General features: G+C 36.9%; 2 protein-coding genes across 2 annotated transcripts; both read right to left on the bottom strand.

Annotated features, from left to right (window-relative positions):
* Nucleotides 1-5,764: 5,764 nt before the first annotated feature.
* On the bottom strand, nucleotides 5,765-6,109 carry LOC110876784. Its single transcript, XM_022124946.1, has one exon. It carries the CDS (start codon nucleotides 6,107-6,109, stop codon nucleotides 5,765-5,767), a length of 345 nt encoding a protein of 114 aa, XP_021980638.1.
* Nucleotides 6,110-14,144: 8,035 nt separating this feature from the next.
* On the bottom strand, nucleotides 14,145-15,244 carry LOC110876785. Its single transcript, XM_022124947.1, has 2 exons — nucleotides 14,823-15,244; nucleotides 14,145-14,736 (listed from the first exon to the last, which is right to left on the bottom strand). Exons 1-2 carry the CDS (start codon nucleotides 15,242-15,244, stop codon nucleotides 14,145-14,147), a joined length of 1,014 nt encoding a protein of 337 aa, XP_021980639.1.
* Between the last annotated feature and the right edge of the window lie 9,980 nt (nucleotides 15,245-25,224).

Below are 25,224 nucleotides of genomic sequence, written 5' to 3'. Positions count from 1 at the left end.
TCGATTCCTAAATTAGGAAAGTTAGGAAAACGCGGAGCGTTACAGTCTTCCCTCCTTTAGGAAATTTCGTCCCGAAATTTATTAAGAAGGAAGACCTAAAAGGGTTTTGGCAAACAGAAAGGTTTGCTTAAAATTGAGGCTTTGGAGTTTGAGACAGTAGAGAATAATTGGGGTATATGGTGAACGATTGATCTAATAACGATCATGAGTATAAGAATAGCATAAGTATCGGATAGAAAAGAGTAGCATGTTAAGAATGAATTCTCGTCATGGATAATCGGATATAATGCATTTGTGAGTTGTTTAAAGTTCGAATTAGGTCCAAAAGTCTACAAAACACTGAATTTCCCATGGCACGTTTTACGAAATTTTGGTAACATGGTGAAAACACTTATATATAGGAAGTACCGACGACGTATCCACCATGTTTTGACCATGTTACATCCGTTTCGTTATTCGTGTCATGTTACGTCCCGTGTCTTACCATACACAGTAGTACACTCTATGATTCTCATGCGCCTATCACTATAATCCCGTGTGCACCCGCGATTATTTTGATCGTCACATGATCCACATAGTTTGTACTAGTTGTGTATGTATTTACATTTTGGCGAAAGGTATAAGATATTTATATATATATATATATATATATATATATGTATTTTATATAGTTTATGCAAAAAAAATTATAAATTAAATCCATCAAGAGTATTTAAGGAGTAGTGTCAAGAATAAATATACATACATTTATATTTATTTTTATAAAAATTATTTGAAACCGATACGTTTAGTTTTATAATTTTAACGCATTTTAAATTATGGATTTTTACGAAAATCAGGCAGAGTTTCCTCTGTTTTTGGACGATCCCGACAACGCAAGTTGTCGATATAATCTCAAAACTCAACATTTTATTCAAAACAATAAAGATATATATGTTTCAATGTATTTATAAATAGTTACATGAAGTTCGGTTTCGCGGTAACAAAATTAATTGAGAGAAATATAATTGAAATATTCGTGACGTTATTGTATACCAAGTCTCGGGTTTGACTCAATGTCCCGACAGTTGACTGGGTTCGCCGCTGTCTCCAGACCTGAAGCAAAACCAACCGGAACCAAAACTGAGACTCAAAACTGAACCTAACCGGAACGAAATAAACGTAACTATAGCTGAAACAAACTGACCGAACTGAATCGAATAACTCAAAACCCGCACCTGAACTGAGCTACGAACCAAATCGAGTGAACCGAAGCCGTCTGCAACTGACCTGGGCCCTGTACCTGAGTCGAACCAGACCCGTTAACAACTCGGGACTGAACCTGCGGACCCGAACTGAACGCGGACCCAACCCTGCGATTTGACCTGACCCGAGCTCGAACAACCGTTTCAACCGACACCGGCTGCCGCCTTGCGGGCTCCTATTGCCGGCGACACCACCGTCGACCATCTCTGTTGCCCCTCTCTCTCACTCTCCGCGTCTTCTCTCTCTCTCTCTCTCTCTCTCTCTCTCTGCGCCGCCATGTGCCACCACCAGAATGGTGGTGGTCGGTCATTCAATCGGAAAAGGATAAGGGGTTGCGTGAGAGACAGGAAGTGTGGTGTCGGGTTTGTTTGTGAGAGAGAGAGAGATTGTGTGGTTGGGTTGAGTTGTCGACGGAAAGCTGACCGGACATCAATTCCGGTGACCTGATTTCGCGGAGAAGAAGGAGGGGAAATGGTTGTCGGCTGAATGAGGGCTGAAGGGATTAGGGTTTAGTTTTAAAACAAAACATTACTTTCAGTTATTAGTGCAAATAGTCCCTGCATGTCTAATTTTTTTTTTTAAAAATGCACAACCAACCCCTAGACCTTACAATTAATCAACTAAGTTTTGATATATTTCCTCTTAAAAGAAACCAGCTTTAAATTTTATTTAACTAGGCTAGTTTGTATTTAAAATCTAATAAAACTTTTAAATTGAAAAAAAATCAATTAGTTTAATTAATTAAACAATGAATAAGTAACCATAATTATAACGAATTAAACTAAAGACAAAAGATATTTCGATGATGCAACGGATTATGATTTTGAAAGAGACAAGCTTCTAAAAAAGATTTTCAAGACTCGATTCCTAAATTAGGAAAGTTAGGAAAACGCGGAGCGTTACAAAAATGGGATGCCCGTAGAGGTCCCGAATACACGTGGGAAGTGGAATCCACGATGCAAGAAAAGTACCCTCATTTGTTTCAATAAATCTCGAGGTCGAGATTTCTTTTAAGGGGGTGAGGACGTAACACCTCGAAATTTTGCGTCCAATAAAGTATTGACACGTGTCATAAGTTTGCACGTGGTAATAAATACTACAGAGGGACTAAAGTTGACAAACATGGAAAGTATGTGAATTCGAGGGTTCAAAATGTCAACAAGGGATAAATATACTTTACAGTAACCCTAAATGATGCTCGTACCTTCAAACGAATGAATCATGGATCATACGGAACGAAATGTGGAAGAAAGTGAGAGATTACAAACTACAGGGGTTAAATGTGTCAACATGTTTAAGTTATACCTTTGAGTGACCCTTTAACAAACCCGAGACTTTGTAACAGTAAATTACGCTCACTAGAATGTACGCTATAAATTTCGCAAGGTTCCGTTTTAAAATGAGAAAGTTATGATCGAATTCGTATGCGAGGGGTTAAAAGCGTCAACATTGAAAGTTAGGACTTTTCGGGTAGTAATAAACTAACCGAGGACTTAACGACGCGGGTAAAAGTCACGAGGCTCTTATACGTAAATAAAAGAGGCCCAAAGTGCAAAGTTACCCCTCCGAAACGCCAAAGGCCAACTGCAATAATGAAAAAGATTTGAAAATCTTACTAACAGGTCTCAGGCGGGCCGCGTAGAAGTAGCAAAGGGTCTTAGGTGGGCCGCGATGACAGTAAAAGATATGGGCTCTATCAGAAGGATTCTGGCGGGCCGCGTAAAGGTTAAGAGGACCTTTATGCAGACCGCGTCAATGCCCCAGATGCAGAAAAGTCGGACAGAAGCACTGTTTGCTGTTTTAACTAACTTAGGAGCAATTATGGGCAGCATGGGCGTCCCCTAACACTCAGGGACACTTGTTGATCATCCAAGAACACTTGTAGGCATTGTTGTCAATGATCTAAAGGCTTGTGAACACTATAAAAGGCCATGATGTTGCAACATTGTTCTTCACACTTCAATCTGCTTTCTTGATCACTTCTGGAGCTCAAGAACTCTCTCTTAGCATCTCTGGTCGTGTACCAAACTTCTGTAAGTGTGCTTAACCCTTTGTGGTTTAGTTTTTGCTTAGTTATAGCTTAAAAGTCAATCCGTCGTAATTAACGATTGACTTAACGGTTAATCACAAATGGTCCAGTGATTAATCGAAACAAAGGTAGTTATATGTTGGTAATCATGTGGGCATTTAAACCCCTAAAAGGGCACCCTCTGATTCCCACTCTAACTAATCCAAATGTCGGGTCAAAGTTGCTTAGAAAAAGTCAATAGAATGCTAATTTTCAATTTAATGCATAATTAACAATGTAGATGGCGTGTAACCTGTTTTGTCACTCATATAACATGATAATAAGTATATAAACTGGTCTAAGCTTGTTTGATCCGACCATTTACTGTTTTGACCCGGTTCAGAACCGAAAGTCGCAAAACTTTGACTTTTGCTTTGACTCCAGTTCTGACCCGTTATGGTATGATTTAGATATGCCTTAGGACTCTCTTAGGACCAGGTTACATGATGGTATAACCTTCTGTGACCGGTTCGTTGTTTGTCCGAGTCGTTTGCACATTTCCGTTATATGCTTAAATGTTGACCATAACGCCCTTTTGACTTTAAAACGAGAATTTTGGACATGTGAAAGGACAATAACCTTAGTTACTGATTTCTAAGCATGTCCGTAAAATTTCATGTCAATCCGAGGTCTAGAATAGGAGTTATGCTAAATAGCGCAATTACGGAAACTTTAGTAATTAAACGGCGCAATTAGCATAAAGCCTATCTAAACCAAAATTTCGACACCAAAACTTTTACACACTGATGTAAAATAATATTTTGAGAATTTTAAAGATTTTTAATTATTTTTAACCTGCTCATAACCTACGGTTATGACCATGATTCGGTAAATACCAAATATGCCCTTTTCGGACATAAAATGAGTTTTACATGGTATTTTGACCCGAATCCAATTGCTACTGATTTCATATAATAAATAGATTATTTTGAACTTTATAACCTGTTCGGAAAACTCAGATTTCCTGTAGAACCCGGAAATCTCTTTTATAATCTTTAAAAGGACCAAAATACCCCTACGGGGCGTATATTGGGATTAAACTCGTTATGGGCATAATGGAAGGTATCCTACTAATACCACAACCTCTTTAGAGCATGTTAACTTAGGAAACCTGTGTAGGACACTTACGGTTACCCGTTACGCCTTTTATGCGTACGGTTCGGTTTGTGTAACTAGTTTACATGAACCAGCCGAAACGGGTCAAACCTTATCGTTTTTACCTAAAAATCCAGAACGTGTTTATATTACCCATATAAAACAAGTCTTCAAACTTTTTGGGTCCAAACCACATTCCATTCCCGGTTTTCGCCTTTCATGCGATTAAACCGTATTTATCCTTTGAAACTGACCGGTCTAAGCTAAGGCTAAATTAAAGACCCGTTAGTGTTCTAATAGGTTATTATAAACCTTCGTTCCAGAATAGGAGACCAGTAAAAGATACTTGCATTGCTTTTTGTGGTTAATACTTGCTCAAGTAAATACTTTTAACTTATTTCCCTTATACGGGCTTGGGGTATGGTATATATAAAATACCGCTTGGTCGGGAAATTGACCCTAACTCATTAGTAGTTGGGTATTATCAATGTGACCCGTTTAAAAATTGGTTTTGTTGGCTTTACGCCTTTGGGAGTTTAACGACCATGTCTCGGATATCCTTGGCATTATTTTACGAAATAGCCACGACCTTGACACGCGGGTGTAGGCGTACACCCGACAATGTGTCCATAATTATAAAGGTATAACCGTTGGTTTTCCCGCCACGGTTTTATGCTATGTGGTGTGTCAATTAACCTTAAACCCGGCACGACCCGGGCGACCGAACGCATGGTGAACATGTAATTCTTTTACAAGATTGATTGACTAATTATCCCAAGTTATAAAGAGTTTGTGCCTTGTGCATCCAAATCAATTTTATTAAACCTTTTACAAAAAGTGTCGGTTGAATGTATTTACCAGTGTAAACTGACGTATTTTCCCCAAAAAGATTAAATGCAGGTTCTACACGAAATAGGCTGGCCACTCCTTAGCATCGTTAGAGTCTCGCAAGCTTGGGATGCCATTATCTGTTGAACATTATTTCCTAATTTATTTTGATCCCCTGTGGATTATTTCGACTACTTGTGATACTTGGATATTACATTTGATGGTTGAAATATATCTATCTTTATGCTTCCGCTGTGCATTTAAATATTGTGTGGTTTGACTATATTGTTGCCAACTACGTCACGGTAATCCCCCACCAGGCCCACCGGTGAAACGGGTGGAAATCGGGGGTGTGACAAAGACCAAGCGGGATTCGGTAACGGGTTGGTCTACATCTTTCAATTGTTCAGCAATATCTTTTAATTATTGGAAATACTCATTCAAAGATGAGCAGGAAGACAACGTTGTGTTAGTGAAGGCCTGTAGAAGAGACGACGCACGAGAGTTCTTGTTGTTCTGGAAGATGGACTAAAGTTTATTCCAAGCTTGTTGAGCGGTTGACTGATCATCCAAGATACGAACCAAGAGGTCATCTGAAAGTGTTCCGTAGATCCACTGTAAGATGATAGAGTCTATTTTGGCCCATGATTCATAGTCATCGTCGGTCTCTGCTGGCGGCTTGGTTCCATCGATATGTTTCAAGACCTCGTAGCCTTTTGCGTGAAGTTTAAAAAGTTTCAACCATGCCGTGTAGGTGACCTTCTCTCCGTCTAGAATTATGACTTTATTCTGAACGATGGTTACGGAGTAAACGGGATGAAGGGGTTTGTTATCGGTTGTAACCGAGGAAGAAGAGGAATCTTTTCTGGTCATGTTGACGCCGGAGAAGATGATCGGAACGGAATGGGTGGCGGAGGGTTTTCTTTGAATTATAGCCCTAATACCATATTAATTACTGTGGTATCAATCGATGATCATACAAATGACAAGAGAACAATATATAGGAATACAACATAACAACTTTCCTAATGAATTCCTAACAAATCTCCTGCAGTTATGGTGAGTGAATATTTCCTATATGGATAGGATCTGGTCCGCTAATGAATTTGTTTTGAAGTACTATATTTTGGAATAAAACTAACATTATTTAGTTCTCATAATTCGTTATTGTTATGAATATATATTTATTAGTGACTATCCACATTACCAACTCCCATATTACATTATGTTTGTATTAATTTCATAGTGCCTATATATATTGACATTTGTAAATGATGTATAGATCAAAGAATAAGAATTCTCATTCTTCATATTCTCTTTCTCTACCCGATCTCTATGGTCTTGTTCTCATGTTGCTAATAGCCCGTTGTTTCACAACACGTTATCAGCACGATAGTGCTCTTTCCAAAACCCTAGTTTATGTAGCCGCCACCAATAGCACTTGTACCTAAGTCATTTTCTGATCATTTTGCCTTACCAAACAGATGACTTGATACATGAGTTCTACAAATTTCGATCGGTTCTTCATTCTTTAATCAGGTACATTACTTATTTTATTGTACTTATTTTGAAATTATATATTCGATCAATAGGAATGAGTAATGGGGTTTCAAAGAATTTTAAAACATGGAAACTTCTCCGTATGAGTCAGCCGGCCCTTAATTTGTCCCGATCGTTTTTTTATGTCGGTTTACTTCACAAAAAGGTCGGTGCAATTTCTTGTTTTATTTAGTTAATTAAAAAAATTCACAGCTTGCTCTAATGTTTTATTTATTTTTCGTTTTTCCATCTTTACAATTATAAAGTTATTCCAAGCTGCTTGAATTTAACCCCTTCTTGATATTAGAGATCAAATAGACATCGTCTTAAATTTTAAGAATATGCAAATATAGAAAATAATATAATGAATATGATCTGTTCCATATAATTTAATTATTATATAATATATATTTTACTTTCTATCTTCAAAAAAAAAAACCTTCTAAAGCAATTAACATTTAAATAAGTAACAAAAAAAGGTAGTTTGAAAGATGTTGACTTTTCATTTATTTATGTTACTTTCCTTTTCATATTCTAGTTTAATCTTAATTAATGATGATATTCAAGTGGCTGTATTGATAACTTATATAATTTATTTATTAAAACATAATATTGGTATTATATTTAGACTTTAGATGTGTATTAAAACATATTATTGTCATTATGTTTATACTTTAGATGATCACAACGAGTGTTTCTCAAATAGTCAAATAAGGAATATTAGAAACTATGTTCTTTAATAAAAAAAACCTCAATGTTATTTTGATTATTTAACTAAGTACTAGACACAAAAGAAAGATATGATAATCGTATATAACGAAAGTGATTATTGCTCAAGCTTTGAATATATTCTATAATGTTATCATTTAAAGTGTTTCTCTACTTCATGCATGTATGATCTCTGAACAAATTATTATGCATTGTTCATGAACGAATGTGGAAAGATTCATTGACCTTTACCAAATATGATTAGTTACATTAAGTTTTAACCATATTATATGCTATAACACTCTATAACAAAAGGTGTGCCACTTGGTTGATTTTCGAGTATGTGTCATGTGTCTTTTCAAATTCACTTTTGACTTTATATGCAACTAATGCTTACAACTCTTTTTATTCATATTATTGTCAGGCCAATAAAGAGTATATATCTAGCAAAATTTAGTAACATGAAAAGGATGAAGAATTTCCTATATTTTTATTTCGATGCATTGTTATGATAAGTTTTAGACCTTTTTTTTATATTGTTAGAAAAACCTAGGTATTTGTTGTGATAAGTTTTAATATGAACTTGGATAAATTAATGACTTTTAATGGATTCAAAATACATTAGAGAACTGAGACTAATGTTTTTTTTTATTGTATTGCAAGATCATACTATTGCAATCTTATTAAGGCTTTGCAATCTTATTAAGGCTGTTACAATGATAGAAATTGCATAATTTAACTTTATTGTTAATAACCAATATTGCATTTCAACTTTATATATCTTTTAGATGTTTTGAATATTAGTTGGACAAGATTGTTTATCACTAGTTTCGCAACTATATAAATCTTTTGGATGTTTTGAATATTTGCTGGACAAAGGAAAAAAATTAGTTGATTTATTATCACTCTCACGAAAGAGTATAAGTATACTTATCTATGACACCCGAAGTGTCATACTCCATAAATCTCATTATAAATTCACAAAGGTCATATGATTCAATGTATCACATGACTTGGTCATGTAACTATTTCTCGATTTATCCTAGGTGAAGAGAGTAATTTTATAAGGAAAATCTGGAGAAAATAATTTCCATTTATTAGACCTGGGATACGCTTTTAAAGTAGTAATATCATTAAAAGATTATGAAATGATTCATATCTATGTGTGTCCATGAAAACAAGGAATAATGAAACTTGTTTAGTTCTAATCCATTTCCATGAAAACAATGAATAATGAAACTTGTTTAGTTTTATTCCATTCCCTTAAGCGAATGTGATAAGCAATGGTTATTATATGTTGATCATTGTAAAGGTTTTGATCATGGACATAGTTAAAGAAATTGTAATAAATCCTACGTTAATAATGAGATAGACTATCACAAGTGGCAAATGGTGGAAGTGAATATATGAGAATAATATGTGAAAAGGATAAATGTTATAATACATTATTTTCTTTTTTTTTTCATGCATTAAAAGTGTATATAAAACATATATCATCCATCATAAACCAAGAAGTTTATGGATCATGATTATTTAATTAGTTGGCATGACCGGTTAGACCACACCGAGTCAATGATGTTATGAAACTTAACGAAGAATCAAAAGATTCTTGTTGACAATTAAACTTGTCATCTTTGCTCTCAAGGGAAATTAATGATTCACCAACCAAAGTAGGGTAAGAACCCCTAAATATTCTTGAAGTGATTAAAGGATATGCATATCTCAACATGATACCATTTAGTGTTTTAAATTGATGCATCGTCTAAATATCAAATCCACAACATGAAGTTTGTGTGATTATGGCTTAGCTAATGTGATAGCAAGCATATTAATCCAGATTGGTATATTTATTTTGGTAATAATGGTGAATTCAATTCCCAAGTTATTAATGATTATTGGAATAAATGTTGAACTTCATATAGCTTATCTTTATACAAGAATTACTTTGTTGAGACGATCACTAAACACTCACAATTGATTGCCAAGCCAATGATCATAAGAGCATTAGTTCATACTTGTATTTGGGTACATGTAATTTTACATGTACAACATTAATTCACATCAAGCCAATATGTCATCATACTTCCCCCATTATAGTTGGTTTTTGGTTAGGAACCAAATACGTCCCTTCTAAGATTTTGGTTGTGCGGTATATATAATATTGATCCATCATTAGCACAATGCTAGGACCTCTAAAAGGGTTGAGAATATATGTTGGGTAAAAAATAATTATCTATGATTAAATACTTAAAGCCATTGGGAGAGATTTGCTTACAGCTCATTGGTTTCACTTTAGTGAATGAATGTTCCCAACATTAGGGGGAGATAACAAGCAGTTGGAAAGTGAAAATTTGAATGAATTATCATGTCATCTTGATCCTCATAGTATAAACGGTGAACCAGAAGTTCAAAGGATAATTCATTTACCAATATTAAAGAACAAATTACCAGACAAGTTCACTGACCTAAATAGAGTGATTAAGTAAGTCACATAATCAACTGCTTATGCTCCAGTCATATTTGTGTCCTAAGAGAACAACCACATATTTTGTAATGAGTCTATTGCATGCCTAAAGCATGGTAGACTAGTTGATTCCAATAATAAAATTTCTCGAAAATTGGAGCAAGTAATTAAGATGGTCAAGTCGAGGTTATAGTAATAAGATCTCCTGAATAGACAACAGACATGATGGTTCAAGAAGAACCTCAGGTACCTGAAAATAAATAGATCTCGATAAGCTGTATCATGTCTAAGATATGTATGGAATCGAAACAAAATCGACGTCGTTATACTTTTGTATATAATATAGCGCTTGAAATGATGAAATGATGAGGATCAAGATTTAAGATCTGCCTATGAATGAAAATACATACATGATTGGCCAGAATGGAAAGACGTAAAGTATGGCAGATTCAAATTCTCTTATGAAATGGAAAGTTTTCGGACCAACAGTCCATACAACTGAATTTGTAAAGTATGTTGGATATTAATGGGGCTTTTATGCGAATCATGTGAAAATCAAATTAAAAGAGATAAGGCAAATATGGTGCACAAGGATTTTCGCAAAAACCCATGATTGATTATAATGAGACACATTCTCTAGTGGTGGATGTAATGACTTTCCAATATTTTATTAGTCTCGTAATATAAAGAGAGAATTGATGTGCGTCTTATGAATGTTTTGTATCACTTGATACTAAAAGTTTACATAAAAGTCCCTCAAGGATTTGAATTATCAAAAATCCTGTAAAATGAGTTCTCGAGAACGATATGATCGTTGTATACAAATTCATAATTGAATACGCTGAATATAATTGGAACTCCTGATGAGTATCGTAAAGCATTTAAGTGCTTAGAAGGTTAGTTGAAACATCTTAAAGATGTAATTCTTGTGCACCAATAACTATACATAGAAAACTGGTGTCTGGTTATTATTGCATCTTAATGTACAATGTATAAGCATGGTACAATATGAATTAAATATGCAAGACATCCTTGCATATGATATAGACATCAATGAGGAAGTATATGTAATAGAACTCCTAAAGAGTGAATGCACATACATTGTTTTTCAAAGTTGAAAGAAGTATGTATATGATTGCAAATGCCTGAAGCATTGATTTTAGATCCTCAAGAATGTATCTTTATAAGGTTAAAGATAGTATGAACTAAAATAGTCAAGTTGAGTGTTGTACAATTCATGATATATTCTGATAAAGAGCAATATATGTTTGATAATATTATCTATCTTTATCAAATGTTCTTTCTTAAAAGTTCACTATAATCGCAATTTACAGTGATGATGTCTAAGCATCATCAAGAGAAACTGGCGAGCTTTTAGAAGGGGATTTTTTTAATGACCATAGCACAGTCTAATTATTACGCGACTTGCAGTTCGAATATATTTGTAATCATACTTTTATTCATCTATCAAACTACATCTAGAAGATGTTGGTGGGACATTTTAGTATGTAGAGAGCTCAACCTTATAGTATGTTAAAGGTTGTTCAGACATTTTTTATAAGAAATGATTATTATCATCTCCTACCAAAGTAGAGATTCTCATTTCAAAAGTACCATGGCTAAAGTGCAATTGTGCATTAACTTAACTTTCTAGCTATGCATGATATAGCACATGTCCAATGAGGAGACATTTGAATGGTAAAGCAAATATGTCGATACCCTAAAGATAAGAATGATATGTGTCTAAATTTTACTAACCCATGAAAGCTAGTTTTGTTAGTCTTGTAGATATAAAGAATGTAACACAAATAGTCTTGGATCTTATGGTATTTGTTCGCAAGAGGAAGCACTAGAAGTCTCACAAGAAGATTTTACAACATTACTCAATATAAAGGATTGCACTTCAAGGCATCAAACGACAAATCATTCTACAAAAGTTTTGAGCAACTTTCGAGGATGATGGACACACTTTACTTAAAGGATACATATGATAATGAGGGGGAGATTTATTCAAGTTGCACTATTTTTCCCTTAACTAAGTTTTATCCCAATGGGTTTTCTTAGTAAGGTTTTTAATGAGGCAACATACCTAATCCAGAAGTATCAGGGGGAGACAATACGCGCTGAACTCTTTTTCCCTTAGCTGAGGTTTTGTCCCACTGGGTTTTCCTGGCAAGGTTTTTAACGAGGCAGCATATCCAAGCATGTTAAAAGAATAATGTACCCCTTGCTTTATCATATGTGGATAGTCAAGGGGGAGTGTTATGAATATATATTTATTAGTGACTATCCACATTACCAACTCCCATATTACATTATGTTTGTATTAATTTCATAGTGCCTATATATATTGACATTTGTAAATGATGTATAGATCAAAGAATAAGAATTCTCATTCTTCATATTCTCTTTCTCTACCCGATCTCTATGGTCTTGTTCTCATGTTGCTAATAGCCCGTTGTTTCACAACAGTTATAACATATTCATCGTTGAAAAAGGGGATTAAACCGGTAGTATACTGAAGAACACGAATTGTCATTTAATTATATACCATTTTATCATTTCTATACTCTTTTAATGAACAAAAAGTCTGAGTAAATGGTACAAGCGTTTGGTTTGTGAAGCCGTTCTTTGGGCTTGGGTGATCGACAAGCACCTTTTATAATATTTGATATAAGGTATAATTTTGTATGCAGGAATGAGAGGTGAAATGGAATGAATGATTACGAGGGAATGAAGAAAAGGATGTTTGGTTGGTAAATGGAATGGAATCACCCATTCCAAAAAGCATTTCATTCCCTCAAAATCATTCCTTCCACACTCCATGTTTTTTTTCCATTCCATACCCTCTTGCATCATTCATCAACAAAACCACAACCCACCACATTCGCCACAACCCACCACCACCACCACCCACCACCGACGCCATCGCCGCCACCCGCCACCACCTTACCCCGACAGCCACCGCCACCCACTCGTCACCGTTATCACCCACAACTACGACCAACCGCCAACCTCACTCGTCGCCGCCGCCCACCACCATCGTCGACGCCACCACCAACCGTCGCTGCCGCCACCAACCGCCACCTCTGCTGCCACCCACCACCAACCGCCACCTTTTCGCCACTACCACTCGTCGTCACCACCGCACCGCCACTCGCCGCCACCACCACCACCCATCGCCGCCGCCGACACCCACCACCGCCACCTATAACCACCCACAATCACTACCACCGACAACCACTACCTCCCACCGCTGATTTTATTACTCCGTTTTTCTTGCCTACCGAACAATATACAATAATAATTTATGGCTCAGACTATCCGGACACCTTGTCCGCCTATTTTCACACTTTTTGAAACCTAGACGCCTCGTATAGCTCTATACGAGGCGTACATGCACTGAATTCGATGGGGTCTCAGAGGGTGTCAGGCACGATGTTTAAGGAACCCTATACGAAGGGTATAGCCCTATACGAGGCGTCCATGTTTGGTTTTTTTTTTTTTGGCTGAAATGAGGGGTGTTTTGGTGGGTTTTGATATGGTTTTTTGGATAGTTTTTGAAGATGTGTTTTTTTGTTGAAATTTTTTTTGGTTTTAAAAAAAGTTTTTTTTCTTTTTTACACTATAAAAAGTTTTTGTTTTTTAAAAATCAACTATTTTAAAAATCGTTCTTTTTTGGTTTTTAAAAAAGTTTTTTTTTTTGTTTTTTACACTATAAAAAGTTTTTGTTTTATATCGATTAAATCAACTATTTTAAAAATCGGCTCTTTAAATATATTATATCGATTAAATATTATATTGTTTTTAACATTTTACTTTTTTAAATATTATTCTTTCGATTAAAATTTTATTTCTTTCAAATATTGTTTCCGTATTATATTCAGGGGGTTATATTGTTTCCGTATTATCTAAATTTAAGATAACAATCATTAAGTAACCGAATAACTGAAAACAAACATAAATATGACATATATAAGATAACTTTTTACATCCATAACAAAAATATATAAGATAAGTTTGTCCATCGATAATAACAATAAAAACAACAACAGGTCTATGCATCCAAATCCGAATCTGAATCCTGATACTGCTGCTGCGGCTGGTGCTGCTGATGTGGTGCTCGAACCGGTGGAAGCGGTATCGGGGGCCATCCCTCTCTCTCTCGTCTATCCTGCTCCGCCCGTACCAGCCAACCTACCAAATCGTTGAGCCTGTCAAGCTCGGCTCGTACATCCGGATGTAGCGCAGCTCCTGGGCATGACCTCGAATAACGTGACGTGGAAACTGAGGTGCCCCGGCAGGTGGCGGTGGCTGTGGCGCCGCTGCACCGTCAAGATCCTCCGGAGGGTCCTCCACGGGCACTACATCAGCAGGATCTGCAGGAGGATGAACGGGCTCGAAATGCTCTGGTAGGGCCTCCTCTCTCCATACGCCCCCGTCGCGGTTTTTAAACCGCGGGCCAACGGGGAACCTCTTGATAACCCTCATCCCCCATAGCGACTGCATACCCATCCGCGTCGGCATGATTGCCGGCGTCCGTAGATGTGGGTCCTGGTGTGGTACGAGGCCCAATGAACGGGCAATGACGGTCACGTACGCCCCGCCATACAAAAATCCGCGCTTCTGCCGGTGATGGCCGGAGGCGAAGTACTGGGCTAGACCGTGTGCTAGCGCGCATGGCCTCCTATACAACAAACAATAAAGGAAAAAAAGATCTGTGGTCGTACACCACTCACGGCTGTAGCCGCGCGCTGAAATAGAAGTGGCGAGCAAATGGTGCAGATACCTGCAGATAGTGTTAGCGAAATACAAAAACAGAGATTAATAAACAGTGCATATAATCACAATAATTGCAATAATAAACGTACATACCTGTATAGTGGGTCCCTAACAAACGACACCCTCCCCTTCGACTTTTCGTGCTCCCAATGATCCGCCCCCGCAATCACCTGCCAAAACCCTACAAGAGTGGGTTTTTCAACCACCACTAGCCCCGCTGTGTAAATCTCAGTCTCGATCTCCTCCTGCATGTATAAACCACAATGCACCGCAAACTCTGCTAGCGTCATCGAACGCATAACGCCAGCAAGCCTGAAAGAAACCTCAGGCGGATGGGGAGCACCTGGGTACGGAAGCGGCACTGGCTCCCCAGGAGGGTGAAATGTGAATGACGAAAGGAACTCGACCAGCAGCTCCCTGTAGGTCGGCGTGTGCGCCAAATCAAAAAGACGATGCCACGGCGAATCGATAGGTATAAACCGACACACTCTCGGCGTCTCAGCAATCTCATCCATCGCATCCTAGTCGATCGATGCATGCGATCCAACGTGCATCCTCCTAAGCTTCTGGCAATGACGGGCGGCGTCGGTGCCGTCGGGAAACTCTAGATATGGATGCCCCTGCAGCGTATCCACAGGCGGTCGCTGTCTCCGTCGTGGACCCTGCTGAACCAGCTCTAAGTGAATGTCATCGCCCGGCATCAGATCGTCCTCCATAATAAATACTGTATACGTATACAAACAATAATAAATAAAACAATAATAAATAAATAAATAATTAAATAATAATAATAATAATAATAATATAATATAATAATATAATAATAATATAATAATAATTAATAAATAATAATAATAATAATTAATAAATAATAAATAACAATAATAATAATGTTTTTAATAATAATAATTAATAAATAATAATAATATTAACAATAATTAATAATAATAATAATAATAATAATAATAATAATAATATTTAATAACAATAATAATAACAATAACAATAATTAATAATAATAATAATAATAATATTAATAATATAATAATTAATAAATAATAATAATAATAATAATAATAATAATATTTAATAATATAATTAATAAATAATAATAATAATAACAATAATAATAATTAATAATAATAATAACAATAAACAATAATAACAATAATAATAATAACAAAAAAAAAATTCAGAGCCTCGTATAGCCCTCGTATAGGGCTATACTCGGCGTCCTGTTCTACATGTTCATCATCATCCTCATACTCAAACCTCCAAAACCCAACAAAATTTAAATTTTAGGGCAAACCTACGGTTTAAAGGCATAAACGAGACAAAAATACTTAACTACGGGATGAAATACGTACCGGTGATGCTTCAAATCTTCAAAAATACGGTTGAAAATACGTACGAGGCGTATAGATCCGTCTTCAGCGTATGTGTGTGTGTTTTGTTTGGGTGTGTGATCTGTGTCGTCTAGCCCCCCCCCCCCCAGAGTTATACGAAGCCTAGACGCCTCGTATAGATCTATACGAGACGTCTATGCTTTTTGTTAAATGACCATTTTGCCCCTGTATAACCCTCAGTATAGCCTTTTTTCAGGGGCAAAATGGTAATTAACCAAACCAAAAAGATATTTCTGGAATGGTTAATTACCATTTTGCCCCTGAAAAAAGGCTATACTGGAGGCTAAACAGGGGCAAAATGGTCATTTAATAATACTTTTTAATAATTAAAAAAGGAAAAGGTGATAAAGTTGCCGCCTCAGTTGTACTCCTCGTACAGACCTGTACGCGTCGTATAGGCTTGAAATTACCTTTGAGCCCCTGCTAAATGGCTATACTGGGGGCTAAACAGGGGTAAAATAGTAATTAACCAAAAATATTTTCAAAATTCAAATTTAAAAGAAAAGAATTGTTACCGCTCAAATAGACGACCCGTACAGGTCTATACGAAGCGTCCATGTTCAAAAAATTCAAATTTTGAAATTCAGATATTCAAAATTTAAATTTTCAAAAACCCGTTAAATAGACGCTCAGTATAGCCCTATACGAGGCGTCTGGTTTAAGTAAAATTACTTTTTAGCCCCTGAAATAAGCCTAGATTGGGGGCATATCAGGGGCTAAATGGTCTTTTGTGCAACAATATACGAGGCGTCTAGTTCTATACGAGTCGTATAGTTGTATTTTTTGTAGAAAATTATAGAAAAATACTATTAATTACAAAAAATACTATTAATTACAAAAAATAGTATTAATAACAAAAAAATACTATTAATTACAAAAAAAATAGTATTAATTACAAAAAAATACTATTAATTACAAAAAAATACTATTAATTACAAAAAAAATACTATTAATTACAATAAAATTCTATTAATTACAATAAAATACTATTAATTACAAAAATCATTCTTCCGTGTAACTATCTATGTAATTAAGACTGGGGTTTGATCTTGGCCGAGGATTCATTATCGATGTATACCATTCTAGACGTGGCAAGTATATATCTTCCCATTGTTCTGTATGGGGTCTTCGGTGGGTCAACCATAGCCCGTGTGTTGGTGGCATAGGATAATCCCCTTCCAGCTTAACATGTATGAAGTGGTTCTCGTTAACATGTGTAAGCGTTATGAATAAAGGTTGTTGATTAGCCGGAGGACTTAGTATTGGGAAGTAAGTGGAACTCGCACCCATGGTTGTCGTTAACAGGTGCACCCCGATACCGTACGTTTGTGCAATAAGAAGTCCTGCAAAGGGGAAGTCCATCCAGTGATTCTCCCCACAACCGGCCACTGAATCCCAAATTAGGCCCTGACAAGGCGTGTAAAAATAACCATCAGCCCATGCTTCAAATATTGGGAACCAGATCGATTCGTTCTGATCCATTTCTTGGACAAGGTCCCTCCTAATAAGCCCCCATGAACTCTGATCCATCCCTAAGCCCACAGCCACAGACCGAAACCCACAATGACCGTCCGGCATCACATCTCGTATGCACGAGACGTACGGATGGATCACTGGCGGAATGTCAGACTTAAACCGTTCGATGATTCCCACGTACTCGTCCCCAATGATTAAAGGAAAACCGTGATCATCTCGTGTCTCTTTCTTCTTAGAACTCTTTGAACGGCTTAGGGTCGCTTTGGGTTTTTGGGACCTTATAACCGACTGTTGTGAGGCCTGAGACGGAACGTACGAGCTGTGGCGAGGTTTATCGTACTTACTTTGTCGTGAACCTTCAAAGCATGTGTTTGCATCACCGAAGGAGCTTCTCCTCAATTCTTCATCTATACGAGAGGCCTCGTCCAACCTTTCTTGTACCTGCTTTGTTGTTGGTCGGCCACGAGTATTTTGTTGGACAACCGGTGGTTTCTTGGTAGATTTCGTTGGAGTCAACACCGCTTTAATCTTTGAAAGCAGGCTTTTTTGCTGAGCTGGGGGGTGCGACTGTAATTGTTGTCTAACAACATCTAGTTCTTCGACCACGTCAAGGGAGTCGTCTATCAATTTACAACTTAGTTTCCGCCAGAAGACGTCTATGTCTTCGAGTTGAATCGGACGCTCTGCACGGTTAAAAACAATATTGTTTAAGTAAAATGAAAAAAGGAAATATATCACACAAGTGTTGTACGTTCAACAATTATTACCTTCACGCATGTACTTTTCTATCCTACAAGCACAGGGCAACCCACAGCTGTGCCACATTTGGCAACCACATGATGAATTAAAGCGCTCCAAGACATCTAGCTTCCTAATTGCCTCTCCATGCAACAAGTCAAGGGCTTTGTGGGATACTTTTCCAAATAGGTGTTGAAACATCGGGTGTTTGTGGTGTTTCATTGTTTTTTCGATGCTTTCTCGAAAAGTCTTCCTTATTTCACCGAACTGTGTCTCAACTATATCCCGGACACAACCAACTACACGGTCCAGCGAACTCCTATCTTCGACGTATCTCTTTAAGTTGGCATGTTGGCTCTCAACTCTGTTTGTAGTACGATTACCAAAGTTGCGCCTCTTATCAGTCCACGCAAAGACAAACATCTCCTTATAGTCTTTTAGCCAGTTATCGTACACGTATTTGAAGACTCCTAAAAAGTAAAAATAATTTAATAAAATTTGCATAGGTGAGTCGTATGTTATTAGAAAAACTTACTAGAACGTTTGCACTCCACAAGTCGCTTTCGCATGTTGCGCAAGTGGTAGTCGTAGATGGGTATGGATGGAGACTCAATCAATGTCCCCTAGAATGACATAAATTTCTTCCAGTCGTCGTCTGTGAAGGCACCCTTGCTGTGCTTCATAACATTCTGTTGTATGTGCCACCTGCAAAGAAGCCTGGAGGCGTCTGGAAATACTTTAGCACACGCGCCCATAAGGGCTAGGTCTCTATCCGTTAAAATCACACGTGGCTCCATACATTCATCCAACATTGACTTAACCCTCTCAAGCACCCACACAAAGTTATCACCCCGTTCTTTACTAACAACGGCATGCGCGATAATAAACGATTTGTTGGTAGGCGTCATACCAACAATCTGGATAAAGGGCATATTGTATATGTTTGTCTTGTACGTTGCATCGATCATCATGACGTGGGGGAATGCACGCCACATGACTCTCGAGTCCTGATGAAGAAAGAAGATCTCTGTTCCGGGTTCTTCCCGTGTCTCGTAAATAAAGTCGTTGTTTATCAGCACATTTTCTAGTGACTGCATGGGAGTCAATCCTTGTCTTTGTTCGGCTCTAATCTTCGCTACAACGTTTTGAACGTCTTTCTGAACATGAAACCTGTCGGGGTCCTGCTTCCTTATCGTTTGAAATATTTTGCGCGGCTCCATGTTTTGAGCTGTCAGCTGCTCGATCAGTTTCATTTCGCTTGGAGTAAACCTTCGCACAAACGCGTGGGCCGACAGGTCCTCACAAAGTTCGTGGTTATGTTCAATTGTTCCGTCTTTTATCTCCCAGGTTTCATACGGGTGGTTTCGGACAGCCAACAGGTAAAACGGGCAACCGGTTTTTTTGCTTCCAGCTTTTCTAAGTGCTGTACTCTGGTGCTCACCACCACGATCACATTCAAGCCATACCCTCCCGGTTCGTCCCCCGATTTTCTTTGATCGACGGGTGACAATAACGAAACCATCCGCATTTGCTATTTCTTGTATCCGTTTCTTTAGTTCATCTAAGGAGTTGAAAACCTGTAACATCGACAATAATAATAATAATAATAATAATAATAATAATAATAATAATAATAATAATAATAATAATAATAATAATAATAATAATAATAATAATAATAAAAATATTAATAATAAAATAGTAATTTATACCGTCTTTTTTAAGTACAGACTGTCCAGAATGGGAGGTGCTTCACCACCATATCTACCATATCCACCATAACCACCATATCCTCCAACGTCCGAATTGTTTTGATGAACGTAAGGAGTGCCCGGGGAAATGAATTGCTGATGATCACCGTCTCCTCCGTATCCACCATATCCCCCGTATCCACCGTATCCACCGTATCCACCATATCCACTGTCTCCTCCGTATCCACCGTCTCCTCCGTATCCACGGTCTCCTCTGTATCCACCGTCTCCTCCGTATCCACCGTGTCCTCCGTATCCACCGTGTCCTCCGTATCCACCGTGTCCTCCGTATCCACCGTCTCCTCCGTATCCACCGTCTCCTCCGTATCCACCGTCTCCTCCGTATCCACCGTCTCCTCCGTATCCACTAGCATGGTATGAGTCATCTACATGGGCTGTTTCATCAACAGGAGGATGCTTGTTCAAATCTAGAAACGGGCTGTTTTGTTTTCCTTGTATACTAGACACAACCTCCTCTTGCTCATTAGAATCGGGAACGCCAGACTCCTCCAAAATAGACAACCGTATCATCATTAGTAAATAATAAACTAAAACAACAAGTAATTAAAACATTTACGCTAATAACTGTTACCCGAATGCTTTCGTGCCCCCACTTTTCGCTAGAATACTGCCCGAAGATATAGTTGCCGTCCCAATATGATGACATTTCAACACTCCGGGATGATAATAACGCAAAGACAAATAAAAGAAGAAACAGAATGTGAGTGTTTGTTTGTTGAATGCTCGGATGTGGACCAAGAACGCACTGTAGGTTGCATTTTATGTGAGCTAAAGACGCCTCGTATAGGTCTTTACTCCCCGTATGCCTTTAAGTCATGTCGGGCATAGTCTCATCATAGTCAAATCGGTCAGTCCAAGACGCCTCGTATAGACCTATACGAGGCGTCTAAGTACCTTCGTATTGACCCCTCGTACAGGGCTAGACTCACCGTATAAGTTGACTGATGTGACGTTGTACGAGGTGCAGAAGCTGGTCGGGAAAAGCAAACCTATACGCCTCGTATAGGGCTATACGAGGCGTCTAGAAGGGTGTGGATTTAGGGAATAAGGTGTCTGAATATGTACACCCTAATTTATTCCATTCACGCATGGTAACCAAACAAGACATGAAATGGTAATGATCCATTGCATTCCCTCGTCCATTCCATTAGCTCGTCCATTCCATTGCTTCGTCCTGTGTTTACAAAATTCTATTTTACACTCACAAGCACATGTTATTAGTCAGTTGTTAAAATCTGTGATTTGGAGTAGAAAATTGTTGGCTGTAGAGGCGATCCCGACTGATTTTGGCTTTATGCAACTGGGTTTTTTAAATAAACTGTGGTGATTGACCGGTTGGGTGCCAGCAGTCGGATTCGGGGGCTTGGTGGTGTTGTTTAAATAACACATATATGCATACAAGCTACTTTATTCATTGACCTGGAGAATGCTGTTTAATTGTTAATATTTACATTGGATGCTATTTATAGGAAGCAAGGTGACGCCAACCCGCGCGTTGCGGCAGGACGTCGATTGTGAACGTTTTTATAATAGATGCGAAAATTCTTAATATGTATGTATTTACAAAACGTTTTATCGATTCGAAAATTCTTAATATGTATATATTTACAAAACATTTTAGTTGAATGATCCAAAATATATCCGATGATAATCGGTAACATTCAATCATTTATAAGCTGTGTATATATTTTATCAACTACTATTCAGTAGTTATTTTACTTTTCTATTATTCAATTATGCATCTAGTTACACATACATATGCTTAGTCACATATTTATGTAGAATCTAAAATCAATTTGATGGGTATTAATTAAAGTGGTATAACAGCCTCGCAAGAATCCATAGATCAAAGGTTTAAAAAAATAAATGTTTAAAAATCTAAAGTAATATCATTATGTGTGTGTAGGAAAATAAGAATAAGAGTGGTAAAGGTATATAATTATAACTACTAACCAGTTTGTGATTCAATAAGCGAGAAATTGATAAACATGGATATCAAAAGAGACATATCTTTCTACTATGTTCTTTTTAAATCGTTTATATCAAAAGCCAAACAATTTTAATTGCAAAGCAGTGTAGTATATATTATATCAGGCTTTCTTATTCACAAAGGAATTAATTTTTCTTTGACTTTTTCATTCTCTATTTGAGAGTATACCAATATCCACACGTATCCTCTTTTTTCCATAGTCACCTTCCTCGACGAAGCAGTAAAAGGAACTGACCATACACCATTTGCTCGTGTCCTACGTTGACACGCCTGTTACAAAACGCATGTGGAAGTCCTTTACATGCAGCATGAGATAAAAAAAGTTCAGATGATGGTAATGGTTATATAAAGTGGTGAAAAGGTGGCAAACAATGGGAAACAGTGGCAGTGGGAGGAGACATCACGGTTTGGTTGCTATCTGTGATTAAGTCACGCCGGTAGTAATGTTTATGTCTATTTCCTTATGGTGTATCCACACCGGTAGAGTTTTGGAATAAACAAACGTATTATTGTTGTTGGATTATGATACGGTTATCGGAAGGGATATTAGGGGTACGTGCTTTTGACTTAAGGGCATGAGTGTGGGTATAAAAGAGGAATAACTGCTATTTGAAACATCATGTCGTGTTTAGGAAGTGGTGGTAATGGTTAGAATGTGGTATTTCAATTATTAAGTTTAAAATATTAATAAAAAAGAAAGTAAAGAAAAGCAAATAAAACAACATCTGCTAGATTCGAACTCGTGCCGTGTGATAAACGAACACGCACATCAACCACCACTACTGGTTATTTTACCGTGGTTTTTCAATTATTATAAATAAAGAGTGATAACAGGGTATAAGTATAATATAATTTTCTAATGGACACGACTTTTAAACGAACAGACATAAGTCAAGTTGTTTTTTGTAGTTATATATAATGAGTTTCATGTTTAGGAGATCACTCATGCTTGATGCAACCTATGTGGTGGGCTGAAATGGAAGGTAGTATGTTGTAACCCAATTGGAGATGGCTAGTCTCCCAAAGAAACATATATAGGCAAGAAAGACAAAAACTTGAAACAATTTACTGATTAAATTTCTTCTCTACTTTCATTAAACTCAAAACAATTCTTGAATACAAAATGCAAATGGAAAATAACTAACTATTGTAAACATGGGATGATGCATAATCATGGAAACGTGCAATGGACGGTTTAGCATGAACATGAAAACGTGGGTGCATGAGGTGAGTTAGGGTTGATGACCCGTATCATAGTAAGTCCTAATTACATCTCATTAGTTTTTATTTGTGTTTGTTAAGAAAGTGAATTCCCACCATGGTTTTTTTTTTTTTTTTTTTTTTTTCATGTTTTATGTTCAAACAAATCTCAAATTTTAGGCTCATAAACATGATACGTGTCGCTACAGTTTAGAAATTGGTTTTTCAACCTAGGTTTTTTGTACCCCTAATCTAAAGTAGTTGTGCATATACAAGGCTTATTTTAAAGGGCAAAGTGAATTTTAAATTTTGTTGTTTCTTTCAACATCACCATTGCAGAGCTTCTTCTTTATTAATCCGTGTGAAGGTTATCTATGATGACGAAGAGATTAGAACTATAACGCTCAAGTAGAAAACTCGATTCCCGCTGCGAAGCATGAGCTTACCTAAACTCTAGTTATATATTATGTTATATTTGATCATATATGATAGTATATAAAACTCATTTAGTATTAGGATAAGATGTATCTAACAAATCAATTTCTATGGAGAGTGACTGTTTAAGGACTTTTTAACCAAGGTATAGTAATAATTATCTTTTACATTCGTCACTATACATCAATTACTTTTCATAGTGATCGTTTTATCTTTCAATAATTCATTTTTTCCTCGACAGCTTTAAGTATTGTTTATATTAACAGATTTGAAAACGGTATGTAGTCAAACATATACTAAAAATAAAATCCAAATTATTAATTAAATAGTAACTAAATAATGTAATCTATATCTATATCTATACTATATAATAAAAGAAACCAATGGAGGGACACATGTCATTCATTGAAGCTATCTATTTTTTATATTTTATATAATTAAAGATTTTTTATATATAAATAAATATTAATAAATGATAAGACTTAATACATAATCCATAATAATGTGATCATCTACTAAAGTAATCTATACTAAAACTGTTTATCCTATTATTAGGCTGGTGGGTATGGGCCTCGTCCCTGGAACGTCTACGGATGTCGAGGGCCGGCTACACCACCAGCTCCTTTAGCCTGTCCCCATCTTCGTCGTCCTCCCCAAGCTTTTTTCTTCGTTATACAACACACACATACATACATATGTATATATAGGGGCTCATCCACACCAACCAACCTTAGGGTGTAAGGAGTGGTTAAACACTTTGGAGTGGCAAACTAAAAAATCAACCAATGAGAGTGTGCCACGTCAATCAGTGAAAAGTGTTTAAACTTTGGTGAAAAGTGTTGGCAATGGTTTAAACACTTGGTGAAGTGGTAAACTTTTTTTTTTAAAAAAAAGGAAAAATGTGTGATTGGTTGAGAGATGGCATGGACCCCATCCCACAACACCCTCTCTCTCATACACTCCCTCTCTCTCTCCTGCTCCCTCACTCTCTCTCTTCTTCCTCGCTCGGCAAAGGGTTACCGCTCTTCAAGTTTTGCCGCGACCAAAGTTTGTCGGCGGCGGTGTTTGCCGCCCCTTTGCCGCACCCACTCCGTATGCCCTTATACATAATACTAATACTAATTATGTAGTATGTAATGATCAATAAAGAAATTTAACCATGGTGAATTCACATTGAGTAGGCCACCTCTCTTTCAAACAAAGTAGACTAACTCAGTTACCTCTTTTGTGAAAAGAAAAAAGCATAGACAGAAAAATGGTCATGCAAAACGCTGACTCCACAAGTGCCACAACTGGAAAGTTTTAAAATAAAATTGTAGGTTTTGACGGTGTTATAAATGTGACCGGTCCATTTATACATTTTGAAATAATAAACAAACAATTTAAACTAAACCCATGAGATTTTGATCAACCATCATATTAAAAAGTGCATCATGCATCCAGTACGAAACTAAAATCAAACATAGTCTCAAAAAAAC

This window comes from Helianthus annuus, chromosome 16, assembly GCF_002127325.2.
Source record: "Helianthus annuus cultivar XRQ/B chromosome 16, HanXRQr2.0-SUNRISE, whole genome shotgun sequence".
Classification (NCBI taxonomy): domain Eukaryota; kingdom Viridiplantae; phylum Streptophyta; class Magnoliopsida; order Asterales; family Asteraceae; genus Helianthus; species Helianthus annuus.
The sequence above is the reverse complement of the archived record's forward strand: the minus strand, read 5'-3'. Positions and strand labels throughout refer to the sequence as shown.